Genomic DNA, 23,931 nt, shown 5'->3' on the forward strand with positions numbered 1-23,931 from the left:
GGGATGAATCTGTGTGGTGATCATGGTGACTCTTTGGAATTTATGTGTGTTTAGTATTGAGAGGCGCATTTCTCCTTGTTCTCATTGAAGCTGTAAATATTGATCTGATTTTTCAAAACCAAAAGTACAGTTCTTGTAGAGTTGATTCTTTTCCATTGGAAATGCCTATTACTCTTCAGGATACAAGAGGGAAAAATGGCTGGCAAATGTATTTATTACCGATTCTTTCCATGTATAGTACAATTCAGGGAGGGGAAATGTGCCGGAGAAAAAGTCATAAATATTTATATTTTAATCCAATTTCCTTTCAAAATGTTCCCAATTGTATTGAAAAATTGCATCAAATGCATTTAATTTAACTCTAGGATGTGAAAGCTGCCCAAGCAGAACTGGAAAAGGCCTTTGCAGGAACAGAAACAGAGAAGGCTCTTCGGCTGAGTTTGGAAAGCAAGCTTTCAGAGATGAAGAAGATGCACAAGGGGGACTTGGAGATGGTCCTGGTTCTGGAAGAGAAGGACAGGTCTGGCTCTCATCTTGGTGAAATCCTAACGTCTCATTATCTGAGGCGTGGGGAAAGGATTGTTTCTTTCCTTCCCTTCTTTTCCTCCATTCCCTCCTTGTCCCAAGGCTGTGAGTGGCTTACTGGAACATCTCCAAAACAATAAGATAGCAAACTGGGGATGACATTGGGCAGGAAAGAAAAGGAATAGAATGTAACATGAGGCAGAGACAGTAGATAGCTATTCACGTGGGTAAGTTCCACTTAGATACTAAATCTAGCATTCAGTGTTAGCTTTAAGATTCCTGGTAACCAAGGAAAAAAGGAAAAACAATCTTGGTGGACATGAGATTTGCATTCCTCCCTGGGTAAAACAAGCCAGTAGCTCAGAGGAAGCCCAGTTGTACTTGGCACTATCAGAGAAAAATTTCTCTTGTGGTTCTTTCCACGGGAAAAGTAAGTGACCATATCCTCATAATAAATACTAGTGAATTTTGTGTGACCTGTTTTCCATCATATCTTTGAATGCTGGCAGGAGGCCCAAATCGGTACAGTACAGGGAGCCAAAAGCAGAACAATGTCAATTAGATACAGAGTCTGCTGGAGTCCAGAGAAACAGTGGACAGTAGGCCTTTTGGCCATCTTTAGTGCTCATCATATTTTACAGCCAAGCTTTTGATAAAAACTCGTTAGGAGAACGTTTACGTTTTGTTTGTTACCATGAACCTTACATTTTGATACTCCTGCCTGTGTTGGTAGTTACTAAATGGAAGGTTGAGTTAGTTAAATGTCAGTGAGACTACTAGCTAACCTGTGACCTATCTGTCAAAGAGTCAAGCTTGTTTGGAATTTGATGGAAATTGTTCCAAAGTGAATGAACTAAATCCAGGGAATACTGACCAGTTCCTTTTATTAAAAAAAAAAAAAAAAAGTCATTGGTGCCTCCTGCATTGAAGCACCCCCTGCCCCCACAACGTAGTTTAGTTCTTATGTCCAAATGCTGGTGGCTTTTACTTCTCTCTGGGTGCCATCTTTTGAGATTTGTGTCTGCTACTTACTTTCATTTATGGGTTGGAAAAAATCAGATGAGCAAACCTTTGGCGATTTCCTGTGAAAGAGGAGAGCCCGTGGTCTCCATGTTTAGGTGCTCTAGCTTCTGCGTTTGGAGGAGCTAGCATTGTTGAGCATGCTGTGGCCTTTTCTTTGCTTTGAAATTAAGTTTTGTGATGAGGAAACTGAGTTCTCTGTGGATCCCAGTGGAGGGAGTAGGGACCATCTCGGCTTACCATTTGAGTCCTGTGTTTTTCTTGATCACATTGCTAGGAAGAGAAACTTCCCTGGAGTGGGGTTTTATCCTAAGAGCATGTAGAAGCCACTCAAGAGTTAGGGATGAGGTGCGGCATGACAGGATCAGGTTTAAATTTAGAGAAGCTGCCTTTGGGTCTGGTACAAGACTGGTTCTCAGGCTGATACAGACTTGCAGACAGGAGGTGATGTGATCAGCACGGGGGAGAGGTTGGAGCGAAGGAGAACAGGCCGAGATGGAGAAGGTACGGGGGATGTGATGACCGAATGGATGTGGGCTGGGGGAAAAGGCTGCAGGCTGGGCTGTATCCTCTGGGCCAGGGTGGAGCCTGAGCAGCTGCGGGATGGGAGTGCAGTTTGCCGAGTTGGGGAAGAAGGGGAAAGAAGCCGTGTGTTGGGGGGTGGCGGGGAAGATGCTGCTTTCTTTCCGGACCCAGTGGGTTGAGGACTATGAGTGAGTGAGTGGAGCTGAGGAGGTAGGTAGGTCTGTACGTGGATCAAGGCCGGATGGAGGATGAGTAGATTCATTCCTTAACCAGCTGCTGAGCATGGCTTGGGGTGCGCATAGGAAACAGAGGAAGCACAGTCCTGTTTATTTGGACCTCTGGGTGGAAGAGGCAAATTCAGGGCCCTGTGCTCGGTGAGGGGCAGGGAAGGCTCATCAGGGGAGGAATCCTGGAGGTGCTAGCTCAGGGAGTGGTGTGTGCAAAGCCTGTCACACAGCCTGATTGTGGAGTCCCCGATAAGTATTCCCAGTTTGCGTTGCTGCGGAAGCATGATTTCTTGTTTTGTTTGCTGGGGGAAGAGGGACTTTGGGAGGATGAGTACTTACTTTTGTCCGGCTGGTGGGTTCTCTGGGAATGTGGGTGGTCATTTAGAGCTTTGGTAAAGGCTTCATCTTCCTGGGGTTCCCATAGTTCCGTCTAGATGGGCACAGAAATCTGGTTTGTCAGACTTGTGAATGTGTTTGTCTCAGGGATAGAGGTGTCCCGGCTGCACTGCCAGAGACTGGCAGCCAGATGCCAACTCCAGATTTGTGTTCAGGATTTGACAGTCTTTATGGTGAAACTCTGGGGACACAGATCTGTGTGCTCCTTCTCTGAAATCAGTCCTGCCTACTAGGCTCATGGGGGTCAAGAGGTTAGCACTGCAGTGGAACAGGGGTCCCTCGTTACATCCTGGTGAGAGGGGTGCCAGATCTGCCAGAGTGACTCTCTGTTGGGCCTGGAGTTGGATCCTGAGGCCTGGCCCCTCACTTGGGTGGCACTGCCAATATCTTCTGGGCTCCTGCCACCCCTTTTCAAAGACACAGGTTGTAGTTTTAGTTACTTTATTTCCTTCAGTCTGGCCTTTGAACTATTCAAATCTTAAAGGCAGTCAACTTTGGGGACCCTGCAAGTTGAATATGGCCTGCAGATATATTGTCTTTTCTTTGGTCTATACAGTAGTTTTAAGTTTGAATTAGTTGCCAATATCTAAAACAGACTTTCATGTAAAAAGTCTGGATTTCCAGTTTCTCTTGAAAATCTCCAGATGCTGCCTTGCTGGGTCGAAGCTGCTGTTCCCTGTGAATGAGCCAGTCCTTCAGTTGGCCTCAGACTCCACAAGCTTGCCCCACTTTTTTCACTCCCTATCTGAAACTTGCTTTCTGGTAACTGAAAAAAATCAATTTTATTGAGTTATAAATTACATACAATACAAGGCATCCATTTAGAAGTGTATATTGTTGGGTGACTTTTTACCTCTCCATTGATGATGTGATGATTCTGAGCTAGACCCCTAGAGGGCAGTCTTACTCCTGCCTCCACATTTTTGGGGGCATCATGCAGGTGCAGTCTGGTGCCTCATCCCAGAGCATTGCTAGCTGTTCCAGCTGCTGTGTCTCCTTCCTAGCCTTAGCTGGGGGAGCTGAGTGCTTCAAGAGGGCTGCTCTGCTGTGTTTCCAATCCTTTACACTTTTACTAAAACTGAGTTGCTTCCTAGGCTTAGCTACAGAAAGCGTCTTCTGAGGTCCTTGGACAAAATGCTAATTGTTGAATGTTGAAAAAGGTAGTAATTGTAACAGCTGTCATTTGTTGAGTTCTGCCACAGGCCACGAGCTGTGAGGGTTGTGTTAAATGGCTTAACTGCAGTCCGCATGAGTAAGTTATCCCTTTCATAGCCAAGGAAATGCAGGCTCAGAGAGGTCAGATGACTTGCTGTGGTTGGGGAGTGGTTGATATGGGGACTTTAGTTCTCAGAAAAGAATGTGTTCATTTCTCCCTGTTGGGGCCACTCAGGTTGTGGATGGCAAAGCTTTCCTTAAGGGGAAAATGCTTAACCAGTGTGACCTGGTGGGACAGATGGGAGTGGGTGGGGCAGGGTGAGAAGGACATTCCAGGAGCAGCTTATACAAAGGGATGGAAGCATACAGTCTGGTTTGGGAGAGAGCCGGAAGTGAGGCTACTACCTAGCGGTGGAGGTAATGGTTTCCTTTGAGATGAGACTGAGGCTGGGATATCTTGTCCAAGAGTTTGGCCTTTAACTTGAAAGTCAGTGTGTTTAAAAGCTTTGCCCTGAGGAGCTGTGGAGGAATCCCCTTGTTTTCTCCACACTCACCAGAGCAGCTTTCCATCAGTTGTGTTTGCACAGACTTCTTTTGGAGGCAGGATTTTTTACCCAGAAAAATATTAATCCACTGCAGTTGGTGGGGGCAGTTGAGGTCTTTGAATTGGGGTGTGATCTGACCAGTGTGGCTGCCCAGAGTTGGATTCACTGGGCCCAGGCTAGAGGCAAGGGGACCTATTAATGTCATACTGATTTTGGCCTTTGACATCTGATCTGAAAGGTGTGTTTTTATTTATGTTTAGTCACTGGACCTGTCTATTTTGAACATGTCTGGCTCCATTTCCTGCCTCCTCCTGCTCCACTGAGCTAAGAGAACAGCATAGAATTAATATTTAAATTTTGTTCTCTTTTAGACTGATTGAGGAGTTGAAGCTGTCTTTGAAGAGCAGAGAAGCTTTAATTCAGTGCCTTGAAGAGGAGAAATCTCAGACGGCACGTCTTGATGAGAATGTGTCATCTGGAGAGCTCCGAAGACACTCTGCTGCTCTGAGGGAGGAAAAGGAGAGAGATGCTGAGGTGAAGTGTCAGGGCATCAGGGGGCGCTTTACGAGATCCTACTCCTCTATGGGAGATGGACTGGCCTTCATTCTGTGTGGTTCATACATGGTCAGCTTCCAAATATGAGTTCCTGTGAGCAAAGAATCAGCAGAAACAGCCTTTGTCAGAACCAAGAGTTGGTTAGAAAAACAGTGCCTGCTGGTCTGTCTCATCATGTGTTAATCTGTTGTTGCCTGTGGACTCTGTTTTCATCGTTGGGCTTTCTTAGAGTAGAACAGTGGTGCATTATGCTTGTCTGTTTAACCTGTGTGGTGAGAGGCAGGCTTGAGGCCAGCTTTGGTCTGAAACTTCAGAGGTGGTGGGGGGACGGAAGTGAGCCCTGCTGGGCTTGGTGGCATGCGAGGGGTTCAGTGGGCCACCTCATTCAGTCTTCCCAGCCACCTGGCCAGGAGGAGATCCCTGTCCCCTTTTGAGTTTAGAACCAGACTCAGAGGAGTTATTAAATTTTCCAGGCTCCAAGAGGTGGGTTACTCGTAGCTAACCCCAAACCCCTAGACCCCTGCCCTGACTCTAGGTGGCCTCCACAGCTACTGTTTGGAAGAGGGAGGTCAGGGCCAAGAAGTGCAGGCGGGTCTTGATCTAGACCTTCCATTCTTTCTTTCCTTTTTTTTTTTTTAAAGTTGTAGGTGGACACAGTACCTTTATTTTATGTATTTCTTTTTATGCGATGCTGAGGATCAAACCTTGTGCCTCACATGTGCTAGGCAAGTGGTCTACCACTGAGCTACATCCCCAGCCACTAGAGCTTCCATTCTTGCTGGAGCAAGGGTGGCTGCTGCATGCAGGGGGTTCACAGTGGGGCATGTTCTGGGTGCTTGTGGAGGTCTTGGTTCCTTTATGGAGCAGGGCCTTTGTCTCTGCCTTATCAGTGAGTTCTTTAGCCTTGCCAGGAAATGACATTGCCTCCTACTCCTCCTTTTAAGCCTCCTTTGCACTCCACGGGGCAGAGAAAAGGAGAGAGCCCTTGACTTAATGAATGCCACAGCAATGGGGAAAAGTAGGTTCATGAGGTGCTCATTCTGCTTGTTTTAGGGAAGCTATTGGGGTGCCGTCTCTCTGGGTCTAACGAATATCTTTTCTTAGGCTGCACAAATGGAGCATCAGAAGGAGAGAAGTCATTTTGAAGAAATGATCCAGGTATGTTGATACATTTTATTGAAGATTTCTCCTATTCTTGCTTCTTGTTTTATTCCAAGTGTGATAGACAATTCTGTGTATCATCAGCTGTCAGTTATTGAATGCTCCTGGGTGCCATTAAACTTAAGAATCTTTAGAGGGAGTTTCTCAATCTTTGTGGTAACTGTGTAGACAGTCCTGTTTTACAGATATGTATCTGAGGCCAGGAAGGTGAGGTCACTTGTCCAGGATCACATAGCTGGTTAGACTATGGTGAGGACTCAGACCTGCCAGTCCACGGGCTCTCCCAGTCATGGCAGCCGGATTTGTGTTGTGCCCACAGCATAGAAAGTGCTTTCATGTCCATTACCTCATTTGACCCTTACAGCAACCCAGGAGGGAGGCAGCAGTGATTATCTTTAGAAATAAACTTACACTGTAAATGTGTAGTTTAGTCTCCATCAAACCAGATTCTCTGCTAGCTTTTGTAGCATTAAGGAATGAAATTAATGATCTGTTATTTCCTTCCAAATAACCTGGTACAGTTCAAAGACTCTGATGTGACTGTATTCAGATTTTGGAAGGCACTGGAGTCCTTCCCGTAGGAATAGCTGTCATTATCTCAGCTGATCTGATCCCCTTCCCTTCACCCAGTCCTGTTGCCGAGAGCAGTAACACAGTAACTTGGAGCTGATGCCACTGCGTTCAGCTCGACTTGGAAACATTAATCACAGGTTGACAGGAATAAGATAGAATAACTGCATTCGAGTGTGCTCTTAAAGATATATTTACAGTGCATTTTGGTTGCAACGCATCAACTTAGTGAATCTTTTTCTAATCTAATTTAGGCACTTCAGAAGGACCTGAGAGAAAAGGAAAGAGAAATTGCTACAGAGAAGAAAAATAGTTTAAAGAGGGATAAAGCCATTCAGGGCCTAACCATGGCATTAAAATCAAAGGAAAAAGAGGTATGTCTGATACACTTGAGGTGAGATTTTTCTTTATTAGTTTCTGTCACTGGCCTGTTCTACCCTGAATTTTTAGCTTTAGGTAAAAAGTTCATAAGAGAGCTGAGATAGTATAAAAAGTGGGGAAAGGATCCTTTATTTCATTGGAAATCCAGTGCTCCCAAGAAAAATATGTTAAACATGTAATTTAAATTTCCTAATAGTCACATGAAAAGAAGTATAAAGAAACATGTAAAATTAACTTTAATAATATATACGTCCCAGATATCATTTTAATATAAAATCAATAAAACAAAGGTTATAATGAGACATTTAGCTTTTTTCCCCAGAGTTTGAAGTTCAGATGTTCATCTCGGTCCATGCTCGGCACAACTCATGTGGCTAGTGATTGCCCTGGTGGACAGTTATAGTCAAGATCTGATCTTTTGGTGGATAGTAGAAAATTGAGATAAAGGAGTTGATGACCCTGTCACTGGACCAGTTAAAGAGCCATATCTGATTGGTTGTCTTTGGGATCCAAGGAGATGGCTGATGGCTGTATTCTTGTCATTGGAGCTGTCAGTTGTGTCCCAGTGATATGCTAGGCGCAAGGCCCCACATGGAGGGGACACTCAGCTCTGCTTGCAAGTCCAGTGTAGAACCAAGAGTGATAGGTGTGATTGAGGGAGGTTCAGGGGCTGGGGTGGCAGAGGGTGGAGCAGATCCTGATCTGAATTTTAAAGAAGGAGAGTGTGGGTGTTAGACGGGAAGGAAGGCAGAGATGGGAGGCCATTTTGGACAGAGGGAAAATGTTGGTCAAGTCATAACAGGATTATAGGCCAGGGTGTGTGTATGGCACCAAAACCAGCCTGGGGCTGCCGGAGCACAGAGTGGAGAACTTGTGTGAGGCGAAAGAAGAAGCTGGACTGGTTGCCAGGGGCAGTCAGAGGAGGGGACTAAATGTATTTTCAGCTGCTCAGGGGGCATGCCACCAGGGGCTCTTGGGTAGGAGGGTGTGGTTCCATTTTCCTTTTAGAGAGGCCTCTGCAATATTTGGAGAGTAAATTACAGGAGGGAGAGAATGGAGGCAGAGGTCAGGAGCCCTGTTGAGAGTCGTAATTGAAGATCAGAAATAAGGTTGTGGATGGGCTGGGGATGTGGCTCAAGCGGTAGCGCGCTCGCCTGGCATGCGTGCGGCCCGGGTTCGATCCTCAGCACCACATACCAACAAAGATGTTGTGTCCGCCAAGAACTAAAAAATAAATATTAAAAAAAATATTAAAAAAAAAAAAATAAGGTTGTGGAAATCTAATGTTAGATGTTGGACTTCAGATAAGGGATAGTCAAGGGTGACTTTAGGTGTCTGACTCGCATGTCTAGGGACCTGGGGGTGCTGCCAGCTCAGACCATAGCATAGAAAATGGAGTCTTGTGGTGAGCTGGGGCAGTGGTGGGGGTGATGGGCTGTTTTAGAGAGTACTGGCCTGGGAGCCCTGGCTGAGCTGTCCAGGAGGCAGATGGATCTGCAAGTCTATAAAGCGTGGAGATCATGGTCAACCTGAAGAGCTGACTTGGAGTCACTCCCCTGTCTGCAGGTGGGCTTTGAAATCTGAGAGTTGGCCTGTTTACCCAAGGAGAGAGTAGAATGGGAAAGGAGGCTGAGGGTGAGGCTGCGGGGGACTGCAGAATTTCAGGGACAGGGTCAGGAGCGCACAAAGCAAGCAGCAGGAATGGTTGCAGGAGTAGGAGCCTGAGCAGGAAACGGGTCCTGACAAAGCAAAAAGAATGCAGGAGTTTGGTGCAACAGAGGTTTGGCTCCTAATAACAGCAGCCACCATTCTTGTCATGTGTTGGAAGTTCAGGGCCCAGCTGAAGCTGGAGACCTCACTGTGTTGAGGAGCAGTTCTGGGTGCTAGCAAAGTATAGAGTGTGGTCGTGGTAGTTCATAGCTGACCCTAGGGTATAGGAGGCGGTCACTAGAAGATGAAATTCTGGGACTAGCCAGGCCAGGTGGTTGGGTGGGTCATCTCTGTGGCCATAATAGTAGTAACACCTGGTATGAGCCAAGCACCATTTGAGCACCAGTGCATATTACCTCATTTAACTCTAACAACTCTATAGTTGGGTGAGTGGTGGTAACCTCATCTTATTAAGTACCGGAGGTGGGGTAGCTTTATCAAGAAAAGAGGTTTATTTAACTCACAGTTTTAAAGGCAGCCCCATAGGTTCAGCCTTTCTTGAGGGCCTAATGATGGTTGGTAGGAGCATGGTCAAGAGGAAGAGATCTCCAAACAGGAAGTCATAGCAAAACTAGGAGTCCAGAGTCCCTCCTAAGAGCTGACTTAAGGACCAGTTGATGTAAGGATCTCCCACTGAGCTACACCTCTTAAAGGACTCGCCTCCCAGTGTTGCCACACTGAGGACCAAGTTTCCAACACATGAACCATAGCTGAAGTTGAGAGAATTGGATCTTAAAAAGGTTAATTCATCCAGCTAGTCAGCTAGAAATCCCACTCAGGTATTTTCTGACCACACAGCCCTTGTATATACAATTGAGCAGGAAGAGCATTTGGGCTGAGCAGAGAGGAGAGCCCAGTTATATATTTGGCTGCCATTCCTTACTTTTTGCTAGGTTGAAGAACTTAACTCTGAAATCAAAGAGCTCAGTGCTACCTTTGCTGAGGCCAAAGAGGCCCTGCAGAAAACACAGGAAGCACAGATCCTGAAATGCCAGGTGAGTGTCACTTTAATTTCAGGGTGTGTTTAACCCCCCCGCCCCCCCTTGCATGCTAGGCACTGAGTGCTCATGCTCAGTGCTCATGCTCTGCCACCACCACACTCCCAGCCTTGGGACTCTTTTATCCTAACTCTGGATGAGGTCAGGGCTTTGCAGCTGAAGGGAACCTGAATGATTTAAATAAGGAGAGCTGTGGGTGGTCTTTAGTGATAGAATCAGCTCAGTCTGTTTAAGGGGAAATTCTCTGCCAGCTTTGGGAGCTTCTCTAGCCCCCTCCTCCATTTGATAACAGTGATAACTATTCCCAGAGTTGCAGTGCTGAGTTTACTCTGTGCAGTGTATGTGGATTATCTCTTGTAATCTCCCCAGCCCTGTGGGGAAGGTAATCATCCTCACCCTTATATTTGTGAGGTTTTTGAAACTCAGCAAGGGTGTGTAGCTTGTTCACTGCCACACAGCTGGCAAACTGTGGGGCCAGGATTTAAATGCAGTGATTGTGAATAACAGCAGGCTTTTATTGAACACATACTTTGTGCCAGGCCCTGTTAGGTGCTCCCCATAGATTATCTCAGTTATCTGTCCAGCAGCTCTGTGAAGTAGGCACTGTTAATATCTTGTTTTACTGCTGAGGAAGTCCAGGTTGACAGATTGAAGTAACTTGCTGGGGTCCTTACACTGGTAAGTGACAGAGCTGGGGTTTGAATCAATCTCATTGCCCAGCTTGAGCTTTTGCCTGCCATCCCAAACCTTCCCTCACCTGGATGCTTCAATCCTACCTCTTCCTTCTGAGTTTTGGTTCCAGAGGTCTTGCTGTTTTCATGGCTGGTCTTTTCTCTTGCTGCCCTACCACATTGTACTAGAGGGACTCCTGTTTTCCCCTTTGTCTGTCTCTCTCTTCCTAATTTCAGTTTTGTGCTCTTTAATTATTTAAGAATTTTCTTCCCATGTTTCTGGTTTCCCGAAACAGTTTATACCTATGACTCAGGATGTAAGGAATCCACCAGCCCAGTAAGTCCATGTTGCCCAGGGTCTTCTTCCTGTCCCTGCGCCAGTGCTGCTTGTGGTAGTAAGGTGGAAGTTAGAAGTTAAATCCAGGGCATGTGGATTCCTAATCTTCACATCCCTTCCTTATCTTTTGCAGAGCTTTGGTTCACAATAAGAATAATTGAAGTAATTTGGTTTAAATCATGGTATGCTAGATAAACCTCTGCTTTTGTGAGTCTCAGACTTGCCCTCTCCTACTGTGTTGACAGTACATGATGAAATGGAGCTGCAATTACATTTCACTCTGTTTTTTCTCCTCTAGCTTAGAAAATAACAAGCTTTAAAAGCTGAATCCTTAGGAAAACCATCCAATTTTCCATTGCTTAAGAGAAAAATATATATGTTGGCAATTGATAGCCAGAGACCCGACATTCTTATAAGATTTGGGGTATTTTACTTATTATGTTGGGCCTTGAAGAAAAGAAAGGAGTCTTATGAATTTAAATGTTTCCCAGAATTATTGCATACATTTATTAATTTAATAACTCTTGGTCCTAGTTGAAAGACTTTCAGAATATTTAAGTCTTGCAGTGTACAGGGCTCAGGGACTGGGGTTATGTAAGGTGGGCTGTTTGAACCTTTATCCAAAAAGATAGTGTGTTTGTGAATGGTAGAGAGTTTGTGGCAGGATTTGAATTCAAATCTGTCTCCAAAGCCTGTTTTTTCCTACTTATCTGTGAATAAATGTACACAGTACACATATATTGGTTTTCTGTTTGAAGTATGTGCATGGTTTTCACAGACGTGTAAAGTGTCTCTTCCATGTATTGGGGCCTTTTGGATATCACATGCTCTGAACTAATTGCAGCAGTAGTAGAAGAGCCAAAGTTCACAGGGCTGGCTTCAAGCCTGACACTGAAGTGACAGCAAGTGATAGTTAAGCCTTGGAGTGGCTGCCCAAGCACAGATGCACAGAGACGTGAATTCTGATCCCAGGTATGACTCTGTGCGAGCTGCACTGTGGGCTGCCTGGCGTTCTTCCAAACCCAATTAAACAAATTATTTCCAAATTGGAAATGGCATCCCTCTTCTAACTATAAAACTGAAATGCATATTGTAGAAAGTTTATTTTTACTTTTTATTTATTTATTCATTTTTTTGGGTCCTGTGGATTGAACCCAGTTTTTTTTTTTTTTTTTTTAAACCACTGAGCTACATCTCTAGTCCTTTTAATTTTTTATTTTGAGACAGGGTTTCACTAAGTTGCCTAGGCTGGCCTTGAACTTGTGATCCTGCTGCTTTGGCCTCCCAAGTTGCTGGGATTACAGACCTGCATGTTTTTTCTTTTCTTTACCCAACATTCTTGCCACAGTAGTATATATAGATGCACTCAGTCTTTTTTATTTTGAGACAGTTGAGTCACATGTGGTATAGATGTCTGAATTCTTTACTCAGTTGTCAAAGGTAGCATCACCTCCCAGGTCACACAGCTGAAGCTGGCCTTGAACCCAGGGCTCTAACTCTCTCCCTTTTGAGCTCAACATGTTTCTACACAGTTGGCAAGGGTGGTTTGTTTAAGATTATATTTGGCCTTTAGCTTCTGACCATGTTTAATTGGACCAAATATTTGCAATTGAGCATCATTCAGAAAAAGGTAGAAAGCCCTCCAGAGAAGTAGATCAAAAAGCCATTTAAGGAAAATTCAACGTGGACAGTGTTACGAAATTAATAGAATCAATGCATTTAAATTCTTTAAGCTTAGATATTTAAAGAAGTTTCACCATTCCTATTTATGTGGAAATCCTGTAGAACTTTCATTGCTTGATAATAACTGTTAATATCAAAATTAGGCACATTTAACAAGTGCCTAATTGATGTTCCTGTCTCTAACCTCCACCCCCACCCCCAACTCATTCTCCTTGTTTTCATTCTTGTTTGTTTGTTTCTTTCTTTTTTCTTTTTTTTTTTTGTTTGAGTTCATTGGAATCCTCACTGATCTGGGCAGGGCAGTGCAGTGCTGTGGAAAGAACACGGGCCCTGAGTCATTTGAATCCCAGATCTAGTCACTGTGGTCTGAAGACAGACTAGTCATTTAGTAGTTCTCAACTTGTTATTTAAATGGGCACAGAAATGTGTACTTTTGCAGTTGGTATGAAAAAGAGAGACACCCTGTATGTAAAAGTGTTTGTTTAGCTCCTTTTATAAAATCAGTGCTTAATAAAGCACAAAAGGGGAGTTGTAACTGTTGTTCAAGAGGAATTTTAACAATCATTGTATACTTTCTATTTATTGGTTGAGTTTAAACATTTTTTTGTGGGGGTGGGGTATTGGGGATTGAACCCAGGGTTGCTTACCCGTGGAGCCACATCCCCAGACCTTTTTATTTTTTATTTTGAGACAGAGTTTTATTGAGTTGTTAGGCCCTTGCTAATTTGCTGAGGCTGAACTTGAATTTGCATTCCTCCTGCCTACAGAGTTACTGGGATTATAGGAGTGCATTACCATGCCTGGATGTCATAGACATTTAAAAAAATATTTTTGGCCTTTTGACCTAGGTTTCCCACTTTTTATTAATTTCCAAAGAAATAAAACCGGAAGCTTTCGTAAACTTACATTGCAGTTTGATTGGTGCTCACTCTCATTTCATGTTGCTCTGTGTCAAATAAGCAATTAGGGGAACATAGGCCCGATGACTGGGTTTAGGTAGCCCTCAAACAGCAGAGGTCTGTAGCCCCCAGGTTCACCGTGGTTGTAGTCCACTTCCTGAACAACTGGGTTGACACCTGAACACCTGTGACCTGGAAAGGCCAAGAAGCTGGAGCTATTATTCGAGTCTGAATTGTAGCTTTTGAGAATTCAACTGTCAGCTCCTTTTGAATTCTTAATTTTGCATATTAGTCAAAGTAAAAGAACAGATTTATTAAAAAGTTTTATTTTCTCCTGATTAGAAGATTACATATGCTTCCACTCCTCCCCTGATTAGAAAGAAAAAGAAGAAATCTGGAAATGACCCACTCAATATTGATGTTTTAATGTGTTTCTTAATGACTTTCTTTTATGTATAGATTTTTTTTACATCATTTAAAATTACGTTTTTTATTTTTTTCGTATAACACTGTAACTTGGATATATTCCCATGTTATTGATTCTTTGTAAATGTAGTTTTCAGATTTCATTGTGTATATTCATCATACTTTATTTTTGCATATTTAAGTTGTTTCTTATTTTTTACTGTTATAAGTGATAATATAACATTGGTCCACTTTATGCTTTGAATATAGCCCTTGCTGCTCTGCCACTGTGTCTTATTTTTTAAAGGACATGTTTTTTTCTCTTCTCTCCTTGCTCCTCCCTCATCTCAGGGGAAACAGGATCAACTTCCTTCCCCATGCTAGGCAGAGGTATCTGTCCCACCGTAGGAACAAAATCATGCATACTCTGGGGATGGAACCAAAAGATCTCAGAAATGACTGTCTCTCAAATTAACAAGTGAATTACAACTGTGGACAGAGAACATGTGGAATGTAGCCTTTGGATTACCTCTTTAAAAATCCTCTGTTCCCCTTGATGGGCAAAATCTCTGCCTTTGGGACAGGAATCCTCTGTGTTTCTCCTTCCCTAGCAAAGCAATAAAATTTCTTTTTTTCAAAATGTGTCCTCATTATTAGATTGGTATTGGGGACGAGGACTGATGAATGACTTTGTAAATACCCCCCATATTTTGGGATCTTCTGAGATTCAATTCAAGGAATGGAATTACTGGGATGAGTGTGAACGTGTTTATGCTATTCAGATGTACTCGATGTATATATCAATCTGTCCATCTAGGGTTATATTTATTTACATTTCTCCCAATATATTTCCTGGCTTCTGGGTGTTACCAAAAGCTTGGTCCTTATCCCTGATGCCAATCCAATAACGAGGACCCAGTTTTGAGAAAAAGAAAAGTTTTTATTGCTTTGCCAGCAAAGGAGAAACATAGAGGACTCCTGTCCCAGAGGCTGAGATCCAAAGGCTACATTCCACATGTTCTCTGTCCAGAGTTGTAATTCACTTGTTAATTTGGGAGGCTGTTATTTCTGAGACCTTCTGGTGCCATCCCCAGAGTCTGCATTACTTTGTTCCTGTGTGCTCAAGGACAGATAACTCTGCCTGGGATGGGGAAGGAAGGTAATCTGTTTCCCCTGAGATTAGAGAAGGGGAGCGATTAGGGAGGAGCAGGTAGAGAAGAGAAAGAAATATGACCTTTTAAAAATAAGCCACAGTGGCAGAGCAGCAAGGGCTATGTATATCTCAGAATAAAGTGGACCACTGTTCCATGATTGCATGTCTGGCTATTCAAGAACAACTATGAAGAGTTGTGCCATTCACACAAGCTTGCCAGCCCTGAGTATCCCATTAAAACAGTCTTGCTTGATATCTGAGAACTTGTTTTAATTTGCTCTCTTTAATTATTGCTGGGTCATGGCTTTTTTTTTTTTTCATGTTTGTGATCACGAATGCAGTTTTTCAGGTGAACAGTGTATTAATGAAATAAGGTGTTCTTGACAAACTCTTGGACTTTGCTGAAATTATAGCCTTTCAAAGTGACCCTTGGAACTACCATGCTGACCTCTCCTTGTCGTCCTCTGGATTTAAGCCATCTTAACAGCTAGTGCTTAGATCCATCACTACTTTTCAAGTGAAGCTGTGAAGCTGCTGATTTTCTTCCTTTTTAAAATGACATTTTTTTTTTGTCTTTATGAAAGTAACATGTTCACTTACCTCAGAACATTTGAAAATATAGAGAAATGAAGAAAAAATAAACTATACCTACTATATCTTCACCCCACTAAAGTTAGTTACTGTTAACATTTTGTGTTTTCTTTTGTTCAAAAATACTTCTTCTACACAAGTATAGGCTTTCTTTCATATCTGATCATAATATAAACATCCTCTGTTAGTCCAAAATCTTCATATTGTTTGTGCTTTGAAACCTGAATGTTGTCTATGTTAATCTTTCTCTTTTCCTCTTCCCCCCCAAGGCGAAAAAGGAACAGATTTCCTGGTTTGTTTAATGAGGCATGAAAATCAGCTCACCCCCTCCCTTCTTTTCCAGGGCTCTGAAGGATCCCAGGCTGCTCTGACAGAAAAGGAAGCCCTCTTGGCTGAGCTGCGCTCAGAAAACCTGACTAAGAGTTCGGAGAACCACAGACTGCGGAGGAGCATTAAGAAGGTCACTCAGGAGCTCAGTGACCTGCAGCAGGAGAAGGCGAGACTGGAGAGGGACCTGGAGGAAGCCCGCTGCGAGGGGAGCAGGGGAGCCCGCACCATCCAGGTGAGAGGCGCCCGGCCCCTGATGGTGGGTGGTGCGTTTGGCCTGCCTTGTGCTGCTGTTTGGGTTGTAGGGAGATATTCAGTGCAGAAAATAGAAAAATGGGAAAAACATACAGAGAATACTTCACTCATCATCATCTCACCTAGAAACCACCAGTCTTAACTATCTGCTGTTTCAGTCCTTTTAGTTCTCTCTTTGCCTCTCACTATTGGTATCAAGGTGAGAATGCAGTTTGTAGGCCCTTTTTGATTCAGTGTTGGTTCTTTGCATGATTGTTCTTGAGAAACACAGTTTTTGTTTCAGCGTGGTTTTCCATGACTCGGAGGTGACGCAGTGTGTTGAATAGTCCCTTAGTGTAGAGCCTTTAGGTCGTTTTACTTTTTTTGCCTTGTAACAAATGCTGCAGCAAACATCCTTCTACGTGAGTATTTATGTGAATAATATTTAGCCACTGATTATTTTTGATAAAGGTATAATTACCGGGTCAATCAGTGAATATTTTAAAGACTTTTATAGACTCAAATTGTCCTGGAACAAAGATTGTCCCAGGTTTCTCTGTGTCATCTTTTTAAAAGGCTGCATTCCATTCAGCATTGGATATTAGCATCTAAAAATTCTCTGTCAATTTGGTAGGCTTATTAAATTTCAATTCTATCAAAATGTAAGTATTCAGCATCTTTTAATTTAATTCCTCCTGAGAGTCACAGCCAGACACCCAGCCTTGGTGCCATCAGGCAGGACAGGGCCTGAGTCGGAGTGATCACTGACACTCAGGTTAATTAAATTACCTGCTCCAGAGCCAGGCAGTCGTTAGAGCACAGGGCTCTAAAGAGAGCGTTGGGTATCACTGGTTGGGGTTGCTTTTGGCAGGGCTGCCAAGATTAGGTGAAATCCTAATGTTAAGACTGAACAGAGAATTGAAGTACAAATGTTTGTGTATTTTAATAACATTTTTAATAACCATTAAGAGAGCAGTAATGGAAGTTTAGAGAAATAAGAAAATGTCAGCTACAACTTTACCACCTTAACAAAACAACACTGTTTCCAGTTTTCCCCTCCAGTGGGGATGCTCCTGGGCTCTGTCTAATCAGAGACTAAATCCTGTCCTGTGTTTTTGGAGCACTCACTCTATCATAGGCAACTTCCTTCTGCGAGGCTCCACAGTGATCACGTGCAGCAGTGCATACTCTTTCACTGATGGCTTTCACGTGATGACTTTCACGTGATGACTTAATGATTTCCTCCTTTGTTGGATATTTCTGCTGTTTAAATAATGCCACAATGAATATCTTTGGGCATAAAATCATTTTTTCTTGAAATCCCTCAGGCAGATTCTGAAGAATGAGATTACTAAGTCATATGGTGCAAATCTTTATATTGGTTAATTATGCAGCCAGATATTAGTACAGAGGACTGGTTCAACTCAGGCTGCCACCAGCAGTAGTAGAGTATACCGGATTATTGCCTGCCATGAGCAGGCCAGTTTCCAAATTTGTCAGTGTTGTTGAACATCAAATGCATCTGGTTTAGCTGCTGATGGGAGGCCAGGGAAGCTTCTGAAGGTTTTACTTTTCTAAGGAAGATGAAATCTTATACATGACTAAGTGTAAAGCAGTTTACCATTGACAGCTAACTCATGTAACGTACTGTATACTTGTGCAGAAGATCCTAGTGGCCTGGAGTAGCCAGGGAGACCTTCTGGGAGGAGATGACACATGAGTTGAGTGACAGGGGTAAGACTGGAGTAGTGTGCCTTACGAACGAGGCAAAGAAAAGCCTGGCCAGAGGTCCTTTATGGAGTTGAAGTTTTCATGGTTCATTCCAGTGTTCTTCACTGTTGGATTCTTATTTATTTATTTGGCTTAGAATAGTCCCCTGCCCCTGTCATCATAAAAATGTTTATTTAGTAAAATTTGGATGGTGGGCAGGTGGGGAGATACATGCACACATGTAATTATACACTCATATATATATACTATGTGCTTCTTTTTTTAACCTTATCATTTGGTCAGCATTTGAAATCTCTCTATAACATTGTTGGATCCATAATTCACTTATTCATAAAATCCCTGGTGCTTCTAAAAGAATTTGGTCTGCTGCTGACATAAGATGCACTTCTGCATAACATGTGTACATTTTCATAAGGAGGTTAGAATATTTGGCAAGGACTGGGAGGCCAGGATTGTGCTAGGAAGGGGTTGGGCAAGTACACTCTGAGGGGGGCTCCTTGGAAGCAGCAGGTACCTAGCTGACTGGCTTTGGTGAAAGGGAAATACATTGTCTTGTGTAGTGAAGTTGCTGTAAGGGCGGACGACTCTGAGAGATGGCTGCTTTTTCTTTTCTTTTTTTTTTAATTTTATTTATTTTTTTTTAGTCATACATGACAATAGAATGCATTTTTATATATAATACATACATGGAATGTACATACATCAATCATATTGTCTATTCTATTCTGCTGCCCTTCCTATCCCCCCTACTCCTCCCCTCCTCTCCCATCCTTTCTCTCTATCCAATCTAATGTGACACACTTTTTTTTCTTTTTCTCATCACAACATCATATATGTATTCTGTATAACAATGAGATTCTCCTTCCATCTTCTGTGCAACTCCCCTCTCCCTCTTTTTCCCTCCTACCTGTCTTCCCTATTTAGTGGTAGTCTTCTTCTCATGCTCTTCCTCCCTATCCCATTTTGAGTCACCCCCTTATATCAGAGAAGACATTCGGCATTTGTTTTTTAGGGATTGGCTAACTTCACTTAGCATAATCTGCTCTAATGCCATCATCCATTTGCCTGATTTTATTATTTTTTAGTGCTGAGTAATATTCCATTGTGTATAAATGTCACATTTTTTAATCCATTCATCTACTGAAGGGCATCTAGGTTGGTTCCACATTCTAGCTATTGTGAATTGTGCTGCTATAAACATTGATGTGGCCGTGTCCCTGTAGTATGCTCTTCTTAGATCTTTTGGGTATAGTCCGAGAAGGGGAATAGCTGGGTCAAATGATGGTTCTATTCCCAGCTTTCCAAGGAATCTCCATACTGCTTTCCAAATTGGCTGCACCAATTTGTAGTCCCACCAGCAATGTATGAGTGTACCTTTTTCCTGAATCCTCGCCAGCACTTGTTGTTGTTTGACTTCATAATGGCTGGAGATGGCTGCTTTTTCTTGCAGGTGAGGTACTAAGAAGCCCAGCATGGGTCCCATGCCATCTGCTTTGACAGGAGTGTGTGTGTGTGCTCATGTGTACACCTTCATTGGCAGCCTCTCTAGAGCCGCATGTTTGGAGGCAGGCGAGCAGGCACCTAGAAAGAAGTACTTGGTTGCAACACCCTGGGCCAGACAAAGCAACAGCTGTGCACGCTGAGTGCTTCGCTCAGGTCCGCACTTCTGGGGCTCAGAGCTTCCTGGCTTCTCAGCAAGTCCTACACATGTGTCTGACAGGATGATTTGGGAGGGTGTTCTTCATTTCGCATATATATATTGCATCCCGATGGTATGTCTGCTTCACTTCTGGTTATAGTCTAAGAATTTGGCTGTGTTCATTTTATGAGAATGTTTTGCATCAGATTGTAGGGTGTAGATTCTGGGGAGACTTGTTGGGGAGCCAGTTTTGCTTCCTGGTGAAGGATAGGCACAGGTGTAGCATAACCCTCTAGCCTTGCATATCTCATCAGCTGTTTCTGTTTACTAGGCTCTTTAATTAATTAACCTGAGTGCCTCCCACTTGCCAGCTGCTACTGGTGTTGCTTTTGGTTTGAAACAGTGGGACAAAAACCCAGTCCTCTTAGTAGCCTCTCTTTCTTCCCTGGCAAAGCAAATCGATCATTTATACATTTGGCAGCATTGGATCCATTGAACAGGTCCTCTCCTGGCTGTGGGCACAATTCTACAACAGAGATGGGGACACACTACCCTGGGAGCACAGAGAAAGGAAGTGGCTTATAGGACCAGAGAGGGTTCCTGAGGATTGTAACTTTGGAATTGGTTCTGAAGTTTGAGCTGAAGGTCAACAAGTAGGTGCTGCTAAAGGGGGATTTTGTACTGAAGGCAGAGGAACAGAATATGATTTGTTTGGAGAAGAGGAATTTGGGGCTGTAATGAAGGGCAGTGGCCTCTAGGGCCATGACTGGAGATTACCTGGAGGAAAGTTGGCCTTCAGAGGGCCTGGGATAAAGAGTTTGGGAGCTTGGACCTGACCTCTAGATTGTGGAGCCCCGAGGAGGGGAATTAAGCAGAAGATTGACAGGATTAGATTTGCAGTTTAGAAGGACCTGTGGTCTGGATGGCCAGAGGATGATTGATGAGGGACAGCTGGGAGATGAGGAAATGAGAAGATGGAACAGCTCTTTCCCGGACCTGTTAGCCAGGTCTGAGAGTCCAGAGCACCGAGGAGGAGGGCAGAAACCTGGCCCTGCGCAGCCTGCGCAGCCTGCGCAGCTGTGGCTCCTCGCGCTGGGGCACATTCACAGTTCCCCTGTGAGGACTCCCGTGCTCAGCTTTGGGTCTCATGTGCTGCCTGGAACTTTACCACGTCCCACAGGCAGGGTGAGGAAAACACTGGTAAGAAGATGTCCAAAGCACAGTGTTGCTCTCAGACCACAGTCAGCCCCGTTTTCAACACTTTCTTTAGTCAAGGAAACTGCTATTCAGTGATGGAAGCGCAGCAGGCAAGATCTCTAGTTGTTGGTCGCACCTTGTAGTTTATAGATGTTCTATTTTCTCGTGTGGCCCACAACCTTGTTTTGGGGCCGGAGAATACTGTTTCCATTTTAGAGATTCATCTGAGCCTCATAACTTCAGTGGCTTGACCATGGTTGTCTATATATGTGACACGGACCCAGGAGTTTGCCTAAGACGTCATGTCATGGCAGTGGCGAGCCACCAGTTAAGAACCCTGTGCTTTTGGAAGAAAGGAATTTTACATATTTAGCAGACCAGCAAATTATGCCCTTAAGAAAACCAACTTGATATTTTCTGATTATTTGAAGCCTTGAAAATTATAATTTGTTCCTTTCTCTGTTTCAGAAACATTTGTGAAGGTTTACAGAAGGTTGTAAAATTCAATGCAATTAAAAACAAAGGACTCAGGGTCAAGGGAAAAACAGCTGCATGGCGAAACAGCAGCATGGAGCAAAGAGGGAACTTAAAGTTCAGCTGGTAGCTCCTGGCAGGGAGAGTAAAAAGGGAAATTCTGTCACAAGGTCGCCAGTGCCTGTAAGAAGACCATGTGAAGATGATTTCACTGCCACTGGGCCTGAAGGAGGAATCGCCTCTGCGCTCGTGTGAGGAGGACTGCGGTGTGCAGAGCCCTCCGCAGCTCCCATTCCAGCAGACAGCTCTGCACACGGCACCGAGCTTGTGCACATTGAGGTCTCAGTTCCTGGGACTGTATCTAGCTGTTTATTTCCCGTTATTCTCTTTCTTGGACAAGAGCTTCAAAATCAGTTGGAAATACTGCACCCGGGTTTACAGATGAGGCCTGACTTCAGGTCTGCGTAGAGGACCATATTGGGTGGTCCTAGTTTCTGTGAAAGTCCATAAATTCTTTTGGTTGTGATCAAACTATCCTTAGCTCACGCCAAAAGCATTTGTTGCCAGTCTCATTGTGCCAGGTCTTAGGCATTTTGGGGGAGATAGTGCTTTTGCTGGAAGCACAGTTTGGATGAGAGGCAGATGGCTTACTGAGCCTGATCATGCATGAACAGGAGGAGTTGGGCCAGGGGGTTGGTCGTCATGCCTGCAATTGCAGCAACCCAGTGCCAGTTGGCTCAGTATGGTCCTGAGGGAGATGTGCAGTTTGTTCAGTGCAATTCTTTGTAATGGCACAGGCACATCATTAGGCCTTGTGAGTGCACACTTTCGCTTTTACTTTATAATGAGATAGGTTGAAAAGTGAGGCTCTCAGATAGGTCCCTTGTATTGTGCTATACCTCCCTGTGCCAGAGGACCCATATTGCTTTAAGGAAATTCAGAAGACCTTTGCAAACAAACAAAACCCCTGTATTCGCAATTCATTGTGCTCACGGTGGTGTTGAAGTGTCCTAGCCTCTGTGGCCTGTGATGGCGATGCTGCTGGGATTTTCTCTTCCTATTCTCTCATCTCTAACTTTCACACGTTATTTGGCCCCAGAGACTTAGGATGCTTTCTCCTTTTAGCCCAACTTGTGTGTGTACCTGAGTGTGTGTGTTTGGTGAAGGGTGAGAGAGGGCTCTTTATTTCAGATTTGCTGTCTCTGGCTCAGGCACTCAGTATTGTATGGTAAGGAGGAGGAGCGAGGCATCATCGTCTTGTCTTTCTGTCTTTCTGCACTGCAGCCTGTGTGAGGCCTCGGCTGAGATGGCATCCCCAGACAGCTCGTAATGCTCCCCTCTGTTACAGGGCCTGTCAACTGCTGTCCTGTGCCTTAGTACCTGGGCACTTGGCTCCATGGGATGCATTTGCTAGTTGAAGCCCCCAATCTAATTAAAGTTGTACCTGCACCCAGCTAGCTGATCCCATGTGCTTTCATGGAGTGGTTTAACTTCAGGAGGTTCAGCCCGAACTCCTCTAGTTCTCATGCTTCTCATTGTTGGATGGCTCCAAAGGAGATTGGGATGGCATTTAGTACATCTCTTGGAGAACCATAATCAAAACATGGTGGCTTTGGAGACAATGTCTCTGGTGGTTGATTAGGGCCAAGAACACAGAGCTGTGGTGGTGTGATTTTACCAGGCTCAGACTCTCCCCTGTTATTTTTAAAATCAGGTGTGAAGATCTTAAGTTGGCATTCTTGTAGAATTATGTGCAGTTTAAATGAACTGTGTTGGAGGAAGTTCTGTCCCTGACAATTCTAGTTTCTTAAAAGAGCCTGAACACAGAGACTAGAGTCACGCTTGATTTGAGTCCTGGCTCTATCACTCACACACAGTTTGCCTCTCTGAGCCATGGCATCCATTTCTTATCAGAAGAACAGGGATTAGTTGATAGGGTATAGCCCTTAGCATAATACCTGGCACACCATAAATGATCAATAAATGGAGAGATGAAGCAATGTTAGTAGGTTTCTTTGGAGTAGTGGAAGTCAGTGTGTACTAGGGTTGGAACTGCAGCTTCACTTAGAGGTGCTTAACCTCTATGCCAGCTACTTAACCTCTTAAAATGAACATTTACTCCCCTAAAATATAGTTGATTTTAATCTATCTTAGCATCAAACAGATGAGGAATAAAATTTAACATGTGATCCTGGTATAGAGAAGTAGATGCTCAGCTTGGTCAGATTTCTTCTTTGCTTTTTTCCTGCTGTTAATATTGTTGCAGGTGCTGACTTGGGACTTTGAATGACAAACCACTGCCCACAAGAATCTACTGGACACTGTTGATTAACAAATGTGGTCTTCCCTTTACCAATCAAGTCACCAAGCTAGAGACATTTCCTCCTTGCTCAACAGTAACCTCTGCACTGAAGAAAGTGCTTGTCTGTTTCTGTCTAGCCCATTGATCCCACCAGGAAGAGGGTCAGAATGTTCTTGGATTGAGACTTTGGAGTGTCTTGGTGGCTCATGCATGAGGCTGCTGTGACTTTAAAAGTCTGTCCCCAACAGTTTTCCTGAGGAATTGCCATAATCTCTATGAGGGCACAGACAGGGAGACCTTTTCTTATCGCTCCTTATTTTCTTGTTTCTGTGCCAGGCTCTGTCCTGGGCACTGGGAGAACTGGACTGAAATCAAATATGCTATTCTCTGAAGGCACCTAGTGGGGAAATGTAATAGAAATGCATGTAGCATGGTGAGTGCTGATAACAGGATGGAGTAAATGCTTTGGGAACTCTGAGATTGGGACTGTGGAGGAGGAAGGCTTCAGGGAGGAGGTGGA

The 23,931-nt window shown here is 43.9% G+C and overlaps 1 protein-coding gene across 7 annotated transcripts in view; it reads left to right on the forward strand.

Annotated features, from left to right (window-relative positions):
- Positions 1 to 23,931, forward strand: part of CDK5RAP2 (CDK5 regulatory subunit associated protein 2) — a 186,339-nt gene that overhangs the window by 46,736 nt on the left and 115,672 nt on the right. For all 7 annotated transcript variants that reach the window (XM_081275219.1, XM_081275223.1, XM_081275220.1 and 4 more), the window contains exons 7-12: positions 366 to 520; positions 4,765 to 4,927; positions 6,053 to 6,106; positions 6,934 to 7,053; positions 9,664 to 9,765; positions 15,851 to 16,069. In XM_081275219.1, the coding sequence (XP_081131345.1) occupies positions 366 to 520; positions 4,765 to 4,927; positions 6,053 to 6,106; positions 6,934 to 7,053; positions 9,664 to 9,765; positions 15,851 to 16,069 (813 nt within the window). The remainder of the gene's footprint in view (positions 1 to 365; positions 521 to 4,764; positions 4,928 to 6,052; positions 6,107 to 6,933; positions 7,054 to 9,663; positions 9,766 to 15,850; positions 16,070 to 23,931) is intronic.

The sequence above is a fragment of the Spermophilus citellus genome (genome assembly GCF_964194105.1).
Source record: "Spermophilus citellus genome assembly, chromosome: 2".
NCBI lineage: Eukaryota > Metazoa > Chordata > Mammalia > Rodentia > Sciuridae > Spermophilus > Spermophilus citellus.